A 17,354-nucleotide genomic window follows, 5' to 3' on the forward strand; every position below is an offset into this window, starting at 1 on the left:
AACCTATAGGTTAGTACTATTTTTTTCTCTTCCAGGATCTAAGCATATTGCCTAAACTACGATTCAATGACACTAAACTGGTGCAGCATTCGAAAAGCATAATAGAAGGTATCCCTATTTGAAGAGAATATATTTATATGAGTACAAATATATGTTGTTGCCTCCATCAGCATGGTTTGTCGTATAGAACAAGAGTCAGCTCTTCCCTTTCATGCAAGAAACAGAGTAAACGATAGACCCTATCTAAATTTTTAATAGTAATGTTGTATTCTTCGGCAAAACTATTTTCTCTGTGGTTAAGCTTTAAAGGATAGAATATTTTACCATAGGCCATATATCAATCCTATTAAATACATAACTGAAGAGCTTTGGTATAGAGAAATTCGGGCCATGAAACTTCTATTTCTCGATGATAGGAAGATCAATAATTTTATCTCTGGCATTAGCTCTGGAAGTTCAAACATACATTTGAAGGGATGAGACTGATCTTATACTTTAACTGGGTTCTACTTCTACTTCTAAAGTTCTAGCACCTTTACTGAATCTTCGCTAGCAAGACTGATATTAAAGGTGTAGTTCTGTTTTCTGCTTTTAGTAAGATGATCGGTAATCTGAGGACAATCTATGAATCACAAGTGCATAACTATTATTGTACATGAACTATAGATTACAAAACCCGAAATATAATTTAAGTCAGTATTATAATGTATTTTACTCACACCTGATTATATTAACAATATAAAATTAAAAGGCACTTGTGGCCAGTAATAGGAAAATTGCTTGGCCGTTTTACAAGCTATCATTCGTTCGGATAAAAATGGATTTTAGGAAACGGAGATTTAAGCCTTCTCGGAACTTTAGTAGAAAGAATGTCGCATTTCTGATATTTGAGAGGATCATTTACTAGATTACACCAATTATTTCCTACCTAATTTTAAGATGAAATATATTCAAGTAAGGAAACTTACAACTTGCAATTGTGTTATTTCAGAACTTTATTATATTATCTTTTAGCTATCCTATGTACATCATTATGCAGCATGTATTACTGATTCTACCCTAAAGTGCATCAGTTAATGAAATACATTATATAGTTATAGTTTGTTTGGAAGCAACCATGAGGGAGCTTTACCACGTCTTAATTAGTTTTAAATATGTAGTCCGAAGAATAGTGACGATAGAACTAAAGCTAATTATTATGTCTACCTAAAGGTACACATAAAACTTACTTTTAAAAGTAAAAAATGCATGAATTTATTTGGTAGGGTGTTACATACAAGGTCTAATAAGTATAGGCTATCTTGTAGTAGATATAATACGTCTGCACCTTGTGCTAGCGTGCGAATAATGCAGAGCTCTATAGAAATATTAAGCTATAATATCAAGGTTTGTATGCTGTTGAATCACTAACTTTTAATGTGGTCTAAGTTTATGAATTAGATTTAAACACTCATATAGAGGTAAGAAGGTGTAGATAGATGATTCTAGGAAAATGTTCGGACGGAAACCAAATAACTTACTTGACCGAATATCGTTTTTTAATGACGTTAAATGAGAGCTATATCGTCTGATCTTTTAATTAATATAATTATATTATATCGCCAAGCGGGTATTTCTATATAGGGCAAGAACAATATCTTTAATAAGCTTTTAATTATTGTAAATATTTATAATTGCCATACTTATTAAGCTGCTGGCTTTTTCTACTAATAGTAATAAAGCCAGTGCGTTTTATTTCTTTATTTAGGTGTCAATTTTGAAGTTTATATAAGACGCAAGTTTGACGTATTTTAAATTATAATTCTCAGGATCTGATTAACTGAAGTACGACAAGAGGTAATAACTTCATATATATATATATTGTATAATTTATGGCCTGGCATATTCATCGTTCAATACAAATAGTATCTGTCCGGAAATGTTACCTAGTATCGAACTTGAAAGAAAGTCGAAAAAAATAAAAATTTAATAATACAAATAGAATATATAATATATGAAAAAAAGTCTAAGATAATATCATTATTGAAATAAAATGGATAGTCTGAAAAAGAACGACGGGTATGAATGTTATTATATTGTGTGAAATTACAGTGTGCAGTCAGTTGATATTGCCAAATATATAAAAAAAATCGTGAAATTGAAAGAATATTGTGTCTTAAGTGTGATAGTTCTGAAATCCGTGAATATCTTCATCGTTTAGTTCCACTATTTTTTGGTCAATCTCACTCATTTCATCGTCTGCATATTTATTTTCACTTGGTGTTGTCGTCATCTCTGGACTACTACCCTCTATTGTTGTGTCATCAAAATTTGAATATTCGTGCCTTGTGTTGTACAGAGTTTCCAAAATTTCAGTATCATTTCCGTTATTACCTCTTAGAGGGCTTGCATAAGAGGCGCTATTTAGAAATCTAACCTCGCATTCCATATGAGTAGTTAATTCTACGGCTGTTTGAGTGCTTAGATATTCGATGTAGCCTTTATATTGAAGAGTTGGGAGGTCCTCGAGAGGAGATCGTGGACCGTAATATTTTGGCTTGTTTGTATCTTTAGAAGCTTTCCTATTTTTTGAGAAATTCAATTGGAATGGTGAAATGTTCTCTTTATTGCATTCACTCAAATTATCACTATCTTCGGCCCTATTGAGATCAAGTTGTCTAGTGGTTTTTATTAGATTGTACTGCTCTTCAAGGGTCACCAACCTGTCTTGAGGAGATTCTATATAAAAATTAAAGCCATGAGTTGAGTTCTCTTCTCCTTTAAGGGAGCCAGAAAGAAAAATATCAGGCAATTTCTTTGGCGAATATGATAATGATCTAGTAGGTGATCTTGGAATAGAATTCTTGAAATCAGCTATTGTATTGGATTTGGGAATTCTGCTGCCGGCTTTAGTAGTATAGCTGCCCTTGCTTTTGTTTGTCTTGGAGCTCCTGTTAGAAATGTTGCTTTTGACAATTGTGAGAGTAGTAGAAGTATTACTAATACTACGGCTGATATTCACATTCTTGCTGTTTAAAGCTGGCCTTCCTTTTGTTGGCGACATGGTTAAGAGAATATAATTAAAACTTTTTATCTGATATACGGTTCACACTACTTTATTCCCATCAATATGGCGTCAATACTACAGAATTTGAAGATGAGGCAATAAAAAGTAGAATAGAAGTAAAAGTTTGCACGAGCCTATATATACTGATCCACCTTATATTGCTAAATTCTACTAAATTTTTCAATTGTCCATTAGCTATTATCAATGCCAAAACGGAAATAAGCCAAGACCCAAAGGCTATATCGTTCTCACTGACTACTGTGTAGTCCATATGGCTATGCAATCGCGCCTACAGCGCGTTCAAGCAAAGCTTGTTTATTTTGTAGCGTCCTCAGTTCAGACGCGTCGCCAAATTGCAAAATGTAAAAGGTGCCCGGAAGCGAAAATTATGGAAAGAATATGGAAAAAAAACCTTCACAAATAACATGCAGGATGCGAAAATTTAGTTTAACAATTGACGATAATTGGTGAGCTTGTGAATATTTTCCTAAAGGGAAGGTCTCAATATTATCCACATTGTGCAATTTGCTATCAATATGTTGGTGAGGAGCTAAGGATATCACGTATTTTTTTTTTCAGAGGGTACTTTATCCCTTATAATGATGCTTCTAGCTTAGGTATTGAAATGAGGGGGCGTTCATGTTTTTAGTAAAAGCACTAATTGGATCATTTCTAAGCAGAATTTCCATTTTCATATTATTAACGCAAATTGATTTAATATGGTCAATCTAATATCTTTATCCATTTCCTTGAGAAAGAATCAATTAGCTGTAAAGATGTGACAACGGTGTTGGCTTTCTTAATAGACTACCCTTAAGTTGTTCATCCAAGCATTGTACTGGTAATGGTGATAGCTCAGAATATAAATTTTCAGGGTAAGAGGAAATGCCTTTGGTATCAGAGTTACCCCATGTAGCAAAATAAGCCTTGGGATTCCATCTAGGTATTTTACTCTGCTGAGTCATGTAGTACTTGAGTTTCAGTTTTCTAACCTGTTCCAGTTTTTCAAGACGCAATAGGCTATTGCGTGTCTCGTAGGAGAAGTTAGTAGTAGGACCAGGAGTAGGCTTAGAGTCATCAGAATTATCCAATTCTACCTCTTTCTGCAGATCATGGTATTCTATGGTCTCTTGTGTTTCGTCATTCAATTCATCCTCGTCTGGTTCTAGATCCTGGGTTTGCTTATCATCATAAAGTTGTACTGTATCCGAATGATTCCCAATATCTTCGAAATTATTAATAATTTTGATATCCTCCTCTGAAGATGCAGTGCTATTTACAAATGGATTGATATCCTCATGAGGGAATAACAGCATACTATTTTCATCATCAGAATTGGTATTAGAGTATAATGTTGGCGAACCTTCTAATTTACGGAGAGTCCTTTCCAGCACTGACAATCCTTGTGGACTTGGTAATGTTTGTAAACGATTTTTTTTATTAATTGTCATACTATCATCGATAGAATTCTTCTCAGCGCTATCAAAAATAGATTTGATTTCTTCTCTTAATGGACTTTGGGGGGTTTCACTTTGTGTATGTTGTAATTGGTGTTGTTGATCTTTGTCGATAGGGCTGCACATGACAAAACTATCTTCGTCTTCAAAATCACGAATAGTAAAGGAGGAAGAAGCTGAGCCTAATATTGAATGATGTTTCGTTGTTGGATGGTTCAAATCAGGTACCGCATTAAATTGTAACTTACTCATTCTTTTTGCAGCCTTTTTCTGGTTATTATTGATACTTTCAATATCATAAAATGGGTTATTTCTTTCTACAGAAACAGGAGTCCCTGTGACAATAACCGGTTGGTAATTCATCTTATTTAATAATGCAACACCAATTTTATTTCCTGAAGATATTCGTTTTTCTTTATTGGCTAAAGGAGCTGTCCCCATCAGTGATGATCGGCGCTTCTTTTTTGCACTTGAATGTTGGGGATTTTCTGTGCAATGTAAAATCTCTTTCTTAATATATTCATCAATTTGATTCAGTTCGATATCTCTTTTTTCTGTTTTATTGTTATGTTTATCATTCATAGGAAGTAATTCATTATTATCATTATCAATTAACTTATTATTTTCAGCATTTCTAGCTTTACCATTTCTTAAAGTCAGTGAATTGATTCTTGAAGAAATATCATCAATACTATCTCTTTCTTCTTCATATTTATTGAATATTTTATTAATACTTTTAATTTCAACTAGCCAACGCTTCGAAATTTCATTGATTCTTTTAACAACAGTGGTATCTAATAATGCCAATTCAATAGCTTTGAATATTACTTGAAAAGTTCTTGTTATAATTTCTGTTTTTTTGGTTAATTGTTTAATTAATTTTTCTTTTATTCTATTCGATAAATAATAATTCCTAATCTTATTCTTGATTAAATCTATCTCTTCCATTAAAAACTCTATTTCATGTGATAAATTAATAAACAAAATGTTCCATCTCTTATCTACCAGCTCTTTTTTTAAATCTTTGATTTCTTGTGTCATAAAGTTATATTCTTCGAGAATAATCTTGTATTTTTCATCTAATCTAATACTTAATTTTTTTATAATTGAAACTTCTCTTTTCTTAAAATTGTTAATACGTTCTAATAAAAATTTATTTAAACTTAAATCTATAGGTTCTATTTTTTTCGTTAATTCAAGGTATTCTCTGTAAACAACTTCATCAATCGATGTAAAGGCCGGGATTTTATAACTTAAGTTTTCATTGGTGGAATTTAATAGGTCTAATAATTGTTTAAGTGAGAACGATGGTAAATGTCGAATAGGAGATAGAAAGCGCTCTTCCTGAATCTTAAAACAGGTTTTTAGGTTTTCCTTTATTAAGCGATGAAGGGTATCCATTGTATTGTTAGAAATTTCTAGGAAATCTATGGAGATATCAATATGTTGTTTGATAGATATTAACCAAGCTTTCAAGTCATTCAATGAATTTGTACAATTTTCAATCAAATCAAAAATTATATTATAGCTTTCAATCATATAATTTTCTGGCTTTAGAGAATCTTCTAACACATCTAGGATTCTTGATATACTTGGTTCTATCTTATTAACCTGATTGTAAATTGAATCAAAATTAACCTTGCCATCTTTTAGCCAAGTTAAATATTTGTCAATTTGGTCATCCTTTGGTAATGAAATATAATATGGATGTAGACCTTTCTCTAACTGTTTAATTTCTATAGCTAAATCTGTCAAATTTTCTCTTAATTTACTATCAAAGCTTTTAAATGTCTCAAAAAATTCGACTAATTTACCTAGTGGTTCAATGTTGACATCTATTAGGAATGGCTTGTTATAAATTGATGCATCTATTATCGTCATATCACATGTATCTTTTTCTTGAGCTATAATTATTTTACTATTAATTTATGGCTTCACTAATTTAGAATGACTCTAATAATCTACTGTTTTTTTTCTCCTAAATATACTTAAGTAATAAAATATATATAATGTCATGATATTACCTATGTCATCTACCCCTTTGTTATTCATGTTATTCAGATCAAATGTCGTTTTTTGTTTACAACTGAAGTGTTAGTGATTACCAAACAAACTAAGATTGGTTATGTCGCCAAAATGGAAATATGACGCGAAAATAATTCTCGGTCTTCTGCACAGACTTGGTGAGATCTCAAATCCATGAAAAGTGAAACATCAAATTAATTGCATGATTAGGGACTCATCTTAATGGCAATGCTGAATATTGTTCAGCATTAGAGAAAAACAGAACACCAAAAATATTTGCCTATTTAATTAAATTACGTCTTAAATTTGAATTTATCAAGATTTTTAAAATACTTATTCAAAATATTGGCAAAGCTAGAATTACAAATTTATGAGCCTGTACATTAGAATCCTTACAATAGAGATAAATTTTTATTATGATGCATATTGCTTAAGATAATATAACATATAATCACATAAATAAGCATTTATGTTTAACTGGCAAAGCTGGGGAATCTTCAATAAGTTCGCTCTGTGAAATATGTGATGACTACAAAACATATTTTCAATATCGTTAAGATAATTCACTAACAGCCTTGGAATACATTATACAAGACTTGTTTAATAATAATCATCTACCTGATGATGACCATTAAAATTGATATTTGAATTACGTATCCTACTAAAAAAATTATGATTACTTGATAATTACTTTCTAATTCACTTATATTATATTAGCCTTGAGCTATCCGGGTACTGCTGAATCGATAAATAGCTAACAGCTCTGATTTCGTCTGTCTAGAGTTATATAATACATAACTAAATGTCAACTCGGAAGTCCTTCGTCTTCATGATGACTATAAATCTAATATCGTCCGGTAAACCCTCTGTTGTGATTGTTTAAAGCAATGTTGTACTAGCAACAATAAACTATGAGTTTTAACCAAATCTAATTCACTTTCAAGTAATCCACTTTTTAATTAAAGCTTGAGTATTTGTTTTATTGTACTAATTATTCTTTTAAGTTTTAAACTTAAAGAAATACAATAAGAAGAATATCTAGCGTGGGACTCTAACCGTTTATTAACTTGACCTTTGGCTGACATCTAAGGACTAAGCACAGGGGAACTGAAACTCAAAACAATTCTCTATAATTTTTACGCCTCGAGACTTGAAAAAAACCTCAAAAACGGTTTATAGAAAAACCTCAAAAATATGGGCAAAAAACAATCTGTAATCCTAAATTCCCGACAACAAAATATCTATAGCACCTTCTCACTCTGCTACTAGGTAATTCTAGTTTTATAGCAGCAAAACTTTTCTAAGATTATGTGCCTTGTCAAAATCTTATATTGGATAAAGACTGGCTAGAATAATAAAACATCTTCTATATAACAGCAAGTCATTAAGTCATATTGAACTCAATATCATAACCACTGAAACATAAATTTAGGGATACTTTTATTTTGTTCAATTAATGTGCGTAGTCTTTCCCAAGAATATCTCTCTTTATCATAAATAAACTTTTTGATCCAATTAATATTGGCAGTTAATATTTGATATTTTTCGTATAATAATCGAAGCTCAACTTTACAATTATTACCCCTGGTTAACCTAACCTAACGAGATCAAAATAGATAGGTTTAATCTTTGTATACCTTCCCCCCATAAAATGAGTATCATGCTGTGATGCTACCGAACTACATTAACATTATCGTAAGTATCTTTCAAAAAATCAGGCGTACCTTATGAAATAACCTTAAGATCTTTCAACAGTTCTATATCACTATCATTTAGATGTGGCACAGAATTTTCAGAATCTAACAGTAGTCCCTTAGAACGGAGCCCAATATCCTCCGCAACTGGAAAAGCTTCGAGTGATTTTTAAAACGTACTGCAATACTCGAGTTCTAGATGTAGGATCAAACGATCCCGTTGAAGTTGATTATTGAAACAATAACCTCATAGCAAGCATTCGAAAGTCTTATCTGTAGCTTCTGTTTGGCCATCTGTCTGAGGGCGATTTATAGATGGCAATTTCAATTTTATATGTAATCTCCCAGTAAGTTCTTTATGCATTCTGGATATGAAACGAATATATCTGTAAGAAGCAATAGTTTTCGGAAAGTTATGATAGCATACACAAACCTGTATAATAACTTCACTCTTGCAAGAGGTGTACATGTTTTGTTGATTGCAATAAAGTGGGCTTGCTTCGACAAGCGGTCAATAAACACTAGCATCATATCCATATTTGTCAATTACGTTTCTGACAAGTATATGGCAAAATCAATAGGAATCTCGAGCCAGCAACCACTGGGAACACCTAGAAGTTAAAACGTACTGTCAGTACTTTAATTGTAGCTCTTCAATAATTAGCATTGTAAGCGGCTTTTAATGTAATTCTTGGTGTCTACTGTCATAGGGGGTAAGTAGTATACTGAATATAACCCATTGGTTGCTGTAATTTCGCTGAAATAGCTATCTCACAAAAACATGTATTGGTATATGGACATTAGATCTTTCTATGGAACCTGGGGCACATTCTCTACTTTTGTGCTTCAAAATACTCATATTAAATACATATCTTTTTATATCTTTCTTCAAAAAGATAAAGCACTTCAAATATTTCTGAAATAATGCATCTGTAGCAACATTATTATTTCCCTTAATATATTCTAATGAAAAATAGAATTCACTTAAAAAGTATAATCGGTGAGTTATATGTTTAGACAATTCATCCATACTATTATATAATATGAATGAAATATGGTCCGTACAGAGAATAGACTTATGATCAACAAAGTAACAGTTAAACTGTTTCAGATTAGAAATAATAGATGGCAGATTTAATTCCCCAACTAGGTAACGGAATTGTGTGTTAATATCTATTAGATTCTGTTATGTTATCGTCTAATTCCTTTTATGATTTCAAAATTCTGTTGTAAGCCAACTTAGGAATGCAATACAAAATAATAACAACTGAAATACAGACTTCAAACTAAAACATAGTTAAACGTATAACTAAGTTAAAAAATTACTTATTCCTTTTTGATTATAAAATGAAATTAAGTGCATTATAAAACTTTGAACATGAGGCGAGATGTAAGTCCTATTTATTCTGTTCGAAGATAGCTTACAGTATATTTTGTTAGTTCATACCCAGAATTTGTGGGAATAAATAAAATAACTTATAGTAAGCATCAAATTGAAAGGTTTGGGGTTTAGTATGCATACCTATTAGTGTATTACATTCTTGTTAACGTTGTTGCATCCATGAGTTAATTCTCGGTTCGAAGTCAGCATTGCTGTTGTTGGTTGAGAACCAAGAATTAATTTCATGGATCTAACCTCAATAAGTCAATTACAACAAAGCAATACAAATACACATTAAAAACCCTAGATATGTCAAGTATGTTCCATTAAGTCCTCCTTTCACACGAACTTCCAATTCATAAAAAATTCTATTATTCAAGGTATGCGACGCGATTCAAATCATTACTCCAATGAGACCTTCATAATCAAAAATGTCTCAACAATACTTCATTAACTCTTTATCCTGTTATCCATTTTAATTGAAACAGAGCCACCAATATCAGAACCCTTCTGCTATAGATTTTATACTATACCTCTAGCTGATCTGTACGATATATACAATAATATTGATCAATTGTCTCCTCTATTTCATATATCACTACCTTTTCTATTGATCTATACTTTTCAAAAGCTGTTGTAGATGAGATCGACTTTATACTCATCTCCAAGTTGCTAACTAAAAATTGTACACAACACTGAGCAGCTGCTAGTTGCATCCCTGTGAATATCTGTTCGATGCATAATCTCTACTAATTAGCCAGCATTACTCAAACTGTGCACTCCTACTCTTGTAAGTAAGTTTATAAACAGACCAATTAAAGTAAAATGGAAAAGCTGGCGTTGACCTTTGAAAAGCATTTAAAGGCCAGCTTGTCAGACTTAAGACATAAATCTATAGTTCTTTTATATAGTTATTTAGTTTAAGAAGAACAACAATTATATTCGTAAGTTCAAAGGATTAACTGGTGTTAAGTTAATAAGATTGTTAAGTTAAGTTTTTGGCAGTTACTATTTAAGTGTATTGTACTCCTAAGTTGGTTTACAACAAAAGCTGTTGTAAAATCGTCTAAGCGCCGTCGCCTTTCACGTAATACTTACAAGAAATCAGTACAAGAGAAGCCTCGAGAGGACAGATCAGCTGACCACAGCTGAGAAACAACTATTCAGCAGGCGTGGAACATCAACTGTAACCACTGAATCTGTACCTACTTCTGGTTCATCTCGGACACCTATTAGTAAGAATGACACGCAGGTTTCAATGAGTGTACCGCATCTTGTACCTATGCACCCAGAACTGTCCAGCTCCAAAGAAGTATATAAGGAGCCTGTATAGATCAATATACTATTATATACGATATATAGAGGGGCCAAGTGGAGATATAATAATCTAATGTAATGCAACCTGTAACTACTGATCTCAGTGCCATCCAAACTCTGAAACACCATCCTTGTCCTGTTAGTCTCATATTACAACAAAAGCAACAAAAATAAAGCTCGCGTGGCGTAATGGCAACGCGTCTGACTTCTAATCAGAAGATTGTGGGTTCGACCCCCACCGTGAGTGCTTTACTTTCGAATTTTTTATTTTTATCTGGGTTGTCGCGTAGCTAGCTGTAACAATTTTAAGCTTTGCTACTCCCAGTAGTATATCTTTTTGCTGCTAGTTTAATACAAACGGTTTATTGAACTATACAACTATATACCTGAGCCTATGTAAGTTAAATATTATTATTATTATTACGTTCCGATTTGTTCACTATACACTTCCATCTTTTGTATTTCGTCCTTTTTGTTTTCCGGTTCTTACCTCTTTGTTCTGCCTTAACCCTCTAGTTTATTCTTTTAGCTTTAGATTCTTAAATAGAATTTATGTTCATGATTCACTTACTTGCTAATCTACATGTTCATTCCGTTATCACGTGATCCTGATTTATACACGTGATTAACGTAGCTCACACTACGTGACACTAGCCTTTGTTGCTAGCGAAATATTTTACATTCCGTATATTTTTCAATGAGCAAGAAGATGTGAATAAAGTTAAGTGAAAAGAATGAGAGGATAGAGAGAAGAAAGTTATCATCAATAAGAAAAAAAAAGAACAGCAGGATATACAAACTAAATACCGATAGAAATAATTTTATTTTTTATTTTATTGTTTATTTTTGTAAGTTATTTTATTATCAAACAGTTATTCTTCAATATTGTTATTTAGATTATTAAGTATCATTAATTTAAAATATAGAACTATTCAGTCAATTATCAGATAATAGATAAAGTTATTTGCATTATCAATAAGATGGCAAAAACTTTATATGTTGTATAGATCACGTGTATGGTTTCAAATTAGGTAATTAGTGTTAATGGGTATAATGCTCCATTCAATAGTATGCTTAACGTTATCTGACTATAGTAAACTAAAATGTTAATAAAAATAATATCCTGGAGCAATATATCAATCGTTAATGTCCATTTCAGATAAACTACACCACGAAAGCTAATACTTGCCTATCTTCTTATGGAGGTTGTATTATAATCCTCTGGTCAACCTTAAGTGTTTATTCATCTAATTCTAGTAATATAAAGTCATATTTCATTGTATACAAAAATACATAAAGATTTTGTAATGCGTTCCTTACTTCATTATTGAATTAAATTACCCATATCCTTTCTAAATATAGCACTATGTTCTTAACCGTATTTTCTCTTATAGGCCTCCTGTGATACTTCTACTATTAAGATTAATTATCTAATTCAAGTTTAATATGCAACTAATATTTTGTCATTTTATTTTCAAAATTATAAGATAATTAAAACTGTTTTAACTGTAGGAACTCAAATTAAATTTTCTGTTAAATAATTTGCATGTTAAATACTGCTATATTTTCAAATAGGTCCAATTCAGGCATAGAACTATTTGTGTCAATAGCATAGAGGACTATAGTAATATGTACAAAATAAAAAATTTCCACACAAGAAATGAAAGTAATTAATGTTTCCTGGACTTAGCGTTATTTAGACAATATTAGCCTAATCTCATACAAATGAATATATATTTGTGCAGCTAGGGTTGGTTTATATATATTACATATTTACATATTTACCATTAGCTTCAAAATCAATTAGTACTTGAAATACTAGCTTTAAAATTGCCAGCAGGTTAGAATATATATCCAATATATTGCCTAAGAAATTAGAAGTACAAAATAGTAAATGTAATTGAATGCTGTTAGAGACATATGCATATGTATCGATATAAAATATATAATAAAAAATGTCAAGTAATCTTTATGAGTAAAACTATCGTATAACATTCATATTGACTAATGGATCTTCGCGTAATGAATTATTCATTTTCCAGACCTGAACAATGTTATCTTCTTCAATACTTGCGCATAACCAATTTAAATTATTTGACATTGAAAAGTCATTAATTGGGCTTCTATGGCCTGCATGAATCATTAACAACTCTGGAACGTCACCATCTTCAATTTCATCTGAAGTTTGTTCTTGACCGATTTGTTTCAAATCCCAAACAGCAACACGTTTGTCAGAGCCTCCTGATATAACAATACCATCATTTAATGCATGAAAATCTAATGAAGTGACAGAATCTTCGTGGCCTCTCATGTAATGCAATGGTTGATTTAAATTCCTTGTGTCATACAAATAGATGAGAGAATCCTCACCAGATGCAGCCATTAAGTATTCTGAATGGAAAGAAAACGCCATGGCATTGAATGCAGATGGTGTTTTGATGTCATGGTTTGAAACAATTTTTAGATCATTGTTATTATTACGAACATCTTTCAAATTCAAACATGATGATTCTGTTACATAACCAAATAAATTTTGATTAAACTGATTCCATCTTACATCATTGATTATCGATGTTTCTTGTAAAGTCAAGAGGGGAATGGACTTTTGAATGTTCCAATAAGCAACACTGCCATCATCAGAAGATGATAATAGTTTTCCTTTATCCAATGGATTGAATGCTAGGCCGTACCCATTTTCCTTATGATGTGATAATTTTGAAATTATTGGATTAGATTGATTTTCATCTATGGATGTATCATAAATAAATACAGTCCCATCACCATTAATAGTAGCAATAATAGTTGAATCTTGGGGCATATAATGAGCTCTAGTCACTTCTAATTCATGTTTAAATTTCTTAATGATTCTAATATTCGATTTAACATGTTTGTCACTGTTATCTTCTGTCTTTTCATTTATTATTTGATCTGGTAATGTTATTTCAGCAATTTTCAAATAATTCTGTTCTTCGCCTGAAGTATGAGTTCCCAATAAAAGACGCTGTTCATTAGAAGGTAAGTTTGTAGTTTCATTGGAAGGTAACCATTCGACAGTTAATGATGGCCAGACTAATTTTGTTTCACTAACAAAGTCATATAATAGAGGAACATTAGATTTCCATAATTCATACTCTTGGTCTGTCGTTAAAGGTTCCTCTTCTTCTTTGATTGTAGATTTCTGCTCATTGGTATTATACTTGCTCATCTTAAGTCATATATATATTTATATATGTGTGCGTGTATGTATGTATATTAGTGTATGTAGATTTGAGAAACTTTATGAATGGTAAAGCCAGTGCCTATGAACTTATGTTTTAATTAAGTCCCACTATAGTATCTGTTGTTTTTTTCAATACATGATAAATATTTAAAATTTCATTATACATTATTATATTTCCAAGCTCGGATTTATTACGCGTAAGCATTAGAAAAATCTACATGATTATGATATATCTTTAAATAATATAGATACATGTCGCCTAAAGAAAATATCTACTTTGGAAGAGCTTTAATAAAAAATCGTAGTTCTCATTTTTGTTAGTTGAACTTCTTTTATACTCGAACTTCTTTTATACTCGAACTTTTTTTATAATTGCATCTTCTATTTGTATTAATATTTTTTTTTGATTTTTCTCTTCAAGATAATGATTTCTAAATGAAAAAAAAGCATTGGCAAAGACCATGTTGAAGGAAAAGCAATATATATAAATTGCTCTCGCAATATATAATTACTATAACATAGTTAATAGTGATGTATCTATGAAAACATCATTCTCTCCATAGCTTTATTCTTTTATTTCATTTTTTTTTCTAATACGATGGTAATACTTACCCCTTTGTATTTTATAGATGCCACATATGTGAAATCTCAGTTTGAGCAGCCACACTACACCTCACACATACAGCCTTTATTATATCTTTTCTTACCTTTATGTATAAAGACAAGATAACTGCAATGATAATCCACGTATTCCCGACTAATCGTATTCAGGCATTAACGTTCTTCCAATAGAACTGCTAGCCGGCATTAACACTTTACTGTTGGGTAACTTTCGGTCATGCATTTTTACTTGATCAACTCTGTACTTTCTCCTTTTGAATTCTAGTTGTTATTTTCCATAGTATAACTTTTGAGACACTAAAAGTTCATCCGTTTCATTTGATTATCCACTTTGATATGATTCTCGAGTGGTCATGAATTCTTCACGTCACTACTTCTAATTAGGCATGGAGATCATTACCTAATGTGTCTACAAGCCGCTCACAGGAACTGCATGTCCTTGCAGTCTTTAAGCAGAATTGACCGGAATATATCCTAGATTCTAGGCCGGCGTCTCGGCATTCTTAATTAACATTTAGGAATTAATTGTAGGAGCTTCGAAATAAGTAATGAGTGATAAATATATTACCAGAGTCAACTGTATATACCTTAATGCATCATGATTGTCAAAATGACATACCTGATGAATAGTACTAATTGATTGTAGCTCTCAAAAAGAAACTGCTCCAGATAATAATGATTACTCTTATTAGAAAGCTTAATTGTGCAGTACGGTATATACATGCAATTACGTCACATCTAATAATAGCCAAGAAACTATACAAAATATATTGTGTAAAAAGTATCACGTGACAGACATGATATTACAAAAAATAATGAATGTCACGTAGTGTGAGCTACGTTAGTCATGTGTAATAAACCAAGATCACGTGATAACGGAATGAACATGTAGATTAGCAAGTAAGTGAATCATGAACATAAATTATATTTAAGAATCTAAAGCTAAAAGAATAAACTAGAGGGTTAAGGCAGAACAAAGAGGTAAGAACCAGAAAACAAAAAGGACGAAATACAAAAGATGGAAGTGTATAGTGAACAAATCGGAACGTAATAATAATAATAATATTTAACTTACATAGGCTCAGGTATATAGTTGTATAGTTTAATAAACAGTTGGTATTAAACTAGCAGCCAAAAAGATATACTACTGTCACAATTTTTGTGGTTCCAATCTATGTATTTTATAAATTCCTCCTCCTTCTTCTATTCCAGCAAGTCGGAGTTCCAACTATATTATACTTGGTATAAAGATTCTATTTATCTAACTGTGTATGGTAATTAAGATATTAATATTTTACTCTAGACTTAGAAACTCAACCTGTTCGTTGCTTTCTTCGTTCGTTGCTTTCTTCATTTGTTCTTCGTGTAAGATTGTTCATTTTTATATTCACATTCTCGAGTTCTTGTTCTATGTTTGTTTTTCGTGTCACGTGATTTGTGTCTGACTTTGATAAATCTATAAATAATTATTAATCCTTGAAATCACGTGATACATATTCTTAGAATATGTGACAACTACTGGGAGTAGCAAAGCTTAAAATTGTTACAGGTATTAAACTAGCAGCCAAAAAGATATATGTCACGTAGTGTGAGCTACGTTAGTCATGTGTATAAATCAGGATCACGTGATAACGGAATGAACATGTAGATTAACAAGTAAGTGAATCATGAACATAAATTCTATTTAAGAATCTAAAGCTAAAAGAATAAACTAGAGGGTTAAGGCAGAACAAAGAGGTAAGAACCAGAAAACAAAAAGGACGAAATACAAAAGATGGAAGTGTATAGTGAACAAATCGGAACGTAATAATAATAATAATATTTAACTTACAAAGGCTCAGGTATATAGTTGGATAGTTTAATAAAGAGTTGGTATTAAACTAGCAGCCAAAAAGATACACTACTGGGAGTAGCAAAGCAAAAAATTGTTTCAATGAAGGATGCGAGGTTCGAACTCGCGCGGACACTGTCCAACAGATCTTAAGTCTGCCGCCTTAGACCACTCGGCCAACCCTCCATGTCTTTTATTGTTTTTGTTGTAAACCAACTTAGAAGTACGATACACTTAACTAGTAACTACCAAAACTTAACTTAACAATCTTATTAACTTAAACACCAGTTAATACTTCGAACTTACGAATATAATTGTTGTTCTTTTTAAACTAAATAACTATATGAAAGAACTATAAATTTATATCTAAAGTCTGAAAAAGCTGGTCTTTAAAATACTTTTCAAAGGTCAACGCCAGCTTTTTCCATTTTTACTTTAATTGGACTGTTTATAAACTTACTTACAAGGGTAGGATGCACAGTTTGAGTAATGCCTAGGCTAACTAGTAGAGATTATGCATCGAACAGATATTCACAGGTATGCAACTAGCAGTTGCTCGGTGTTGTGTATAATTTCTAGTTAGACTAACTTGTAGATGAGTACTAAAGTCGATCTCGTCTACAACGAAAGCATACAATTTGAGGCAACTTGGCCGAGTGGTTAAGGCGATAGATTAGAAATCTCTTGGGCTCTGCCCGCACAGGTTCGAATCCTGTAGTTGTCGTTTAAAATCACACTAATGTAACTAATGTTGGTCGCATG

The 17,354-nt window shown here is 31.6% G+C and overlaps 3 protein-coding genes and 2 non-coding genes across 5 annotated transcripts; 1 reads left to right on the forward strand and 4 right to left on the reverse strand.

Moving 5' to 3' along the window:
* Positions 1-2,155: 2,155 nt before the first annotated feature.
* Positions 2,156-3,043, reverse strand: TBLA0A07090 (uncharacterized protein; the record flags this gene model as incomplete). Its single annotated transcript, XM_004177971.1, has 1 exon — positions 2,156-3,043. The coding sequence occupies one exon, from the start codon at positions 3,041-3,043 to the stop codon at positions 2,156-2,158; it is 888 nt and encodes a 295-aa protein (XP_004178019.1).
* Positions 3,044-3,810: 767 nt separating this feature from the next.
* Positions 3,811-6,384, reverse strand: KAR9 (Kar9p; the record flags this gene model as incomplete). Its single annotated transcript, XM_004177972.1, has 1 exon — positions 3,811-6,384. The coding sequence occupies one exon, from the start codon at positions 6,382-6,384 to the stop codon at positions 3,811-3,813; it is 2,574 nt and encodes an 857-aa protein (XP_004178020.1).
* Positions 6,385-11,095: 4,711 nt separating this feature from the next.
* TBLA0Atrna17R lies at positions 11,096-11,167 on the forward strand. The gene has a single exon. It is a non-coding gene; the product is annotated as a tRNA-Arg (tRNA).
* A 1,734-nt stretch (positions 11,168-12,901) lies between these two features.
* On the reverse strand, positions 12,902-14,125 carry HAT2 (Hat2p; the record flags this gene model as incomplete). The annotated part of the gene is made up of 1 exon (XM_004177973.1): positions 12,902-14,125. The coding sequence occupies one exon, from the start codon at positions 14,123-14,125 to the stop codon at positions 12,902-12,904; it is 1,224 nt and encodes a 407-aa protein (XP_004178021.1).
* A 2,570-nt stretch (positions 14,126-16,695) lies between these two features.
* On the reverse strand, positions 16,696-16,778 carry TBLA0Atrna23L. The gene has a single exon. It is a non-coding gene; the product is annotated as a tRNA-Leu (tRNA).
* Between the last annotated feature and the right edge of the window lie 576 nt (positions 16,779-17,354).

The sequence above is a fragment of the Henningerozyma blattae genome, chromosome 1 (assembly GCF_000315915.1).
Source record: "Henningerozyma blattae CBS 6284 chromosome 1, complete genome".
In the NCBI taxonomy this organism is placed as follows: Eukaryota; Fungi; Ascomycota; class Saccharomycetes; order Saccharomycetales; family Saccharomycetaceae; genus Henningerozyma; species Henningerozyma blattae.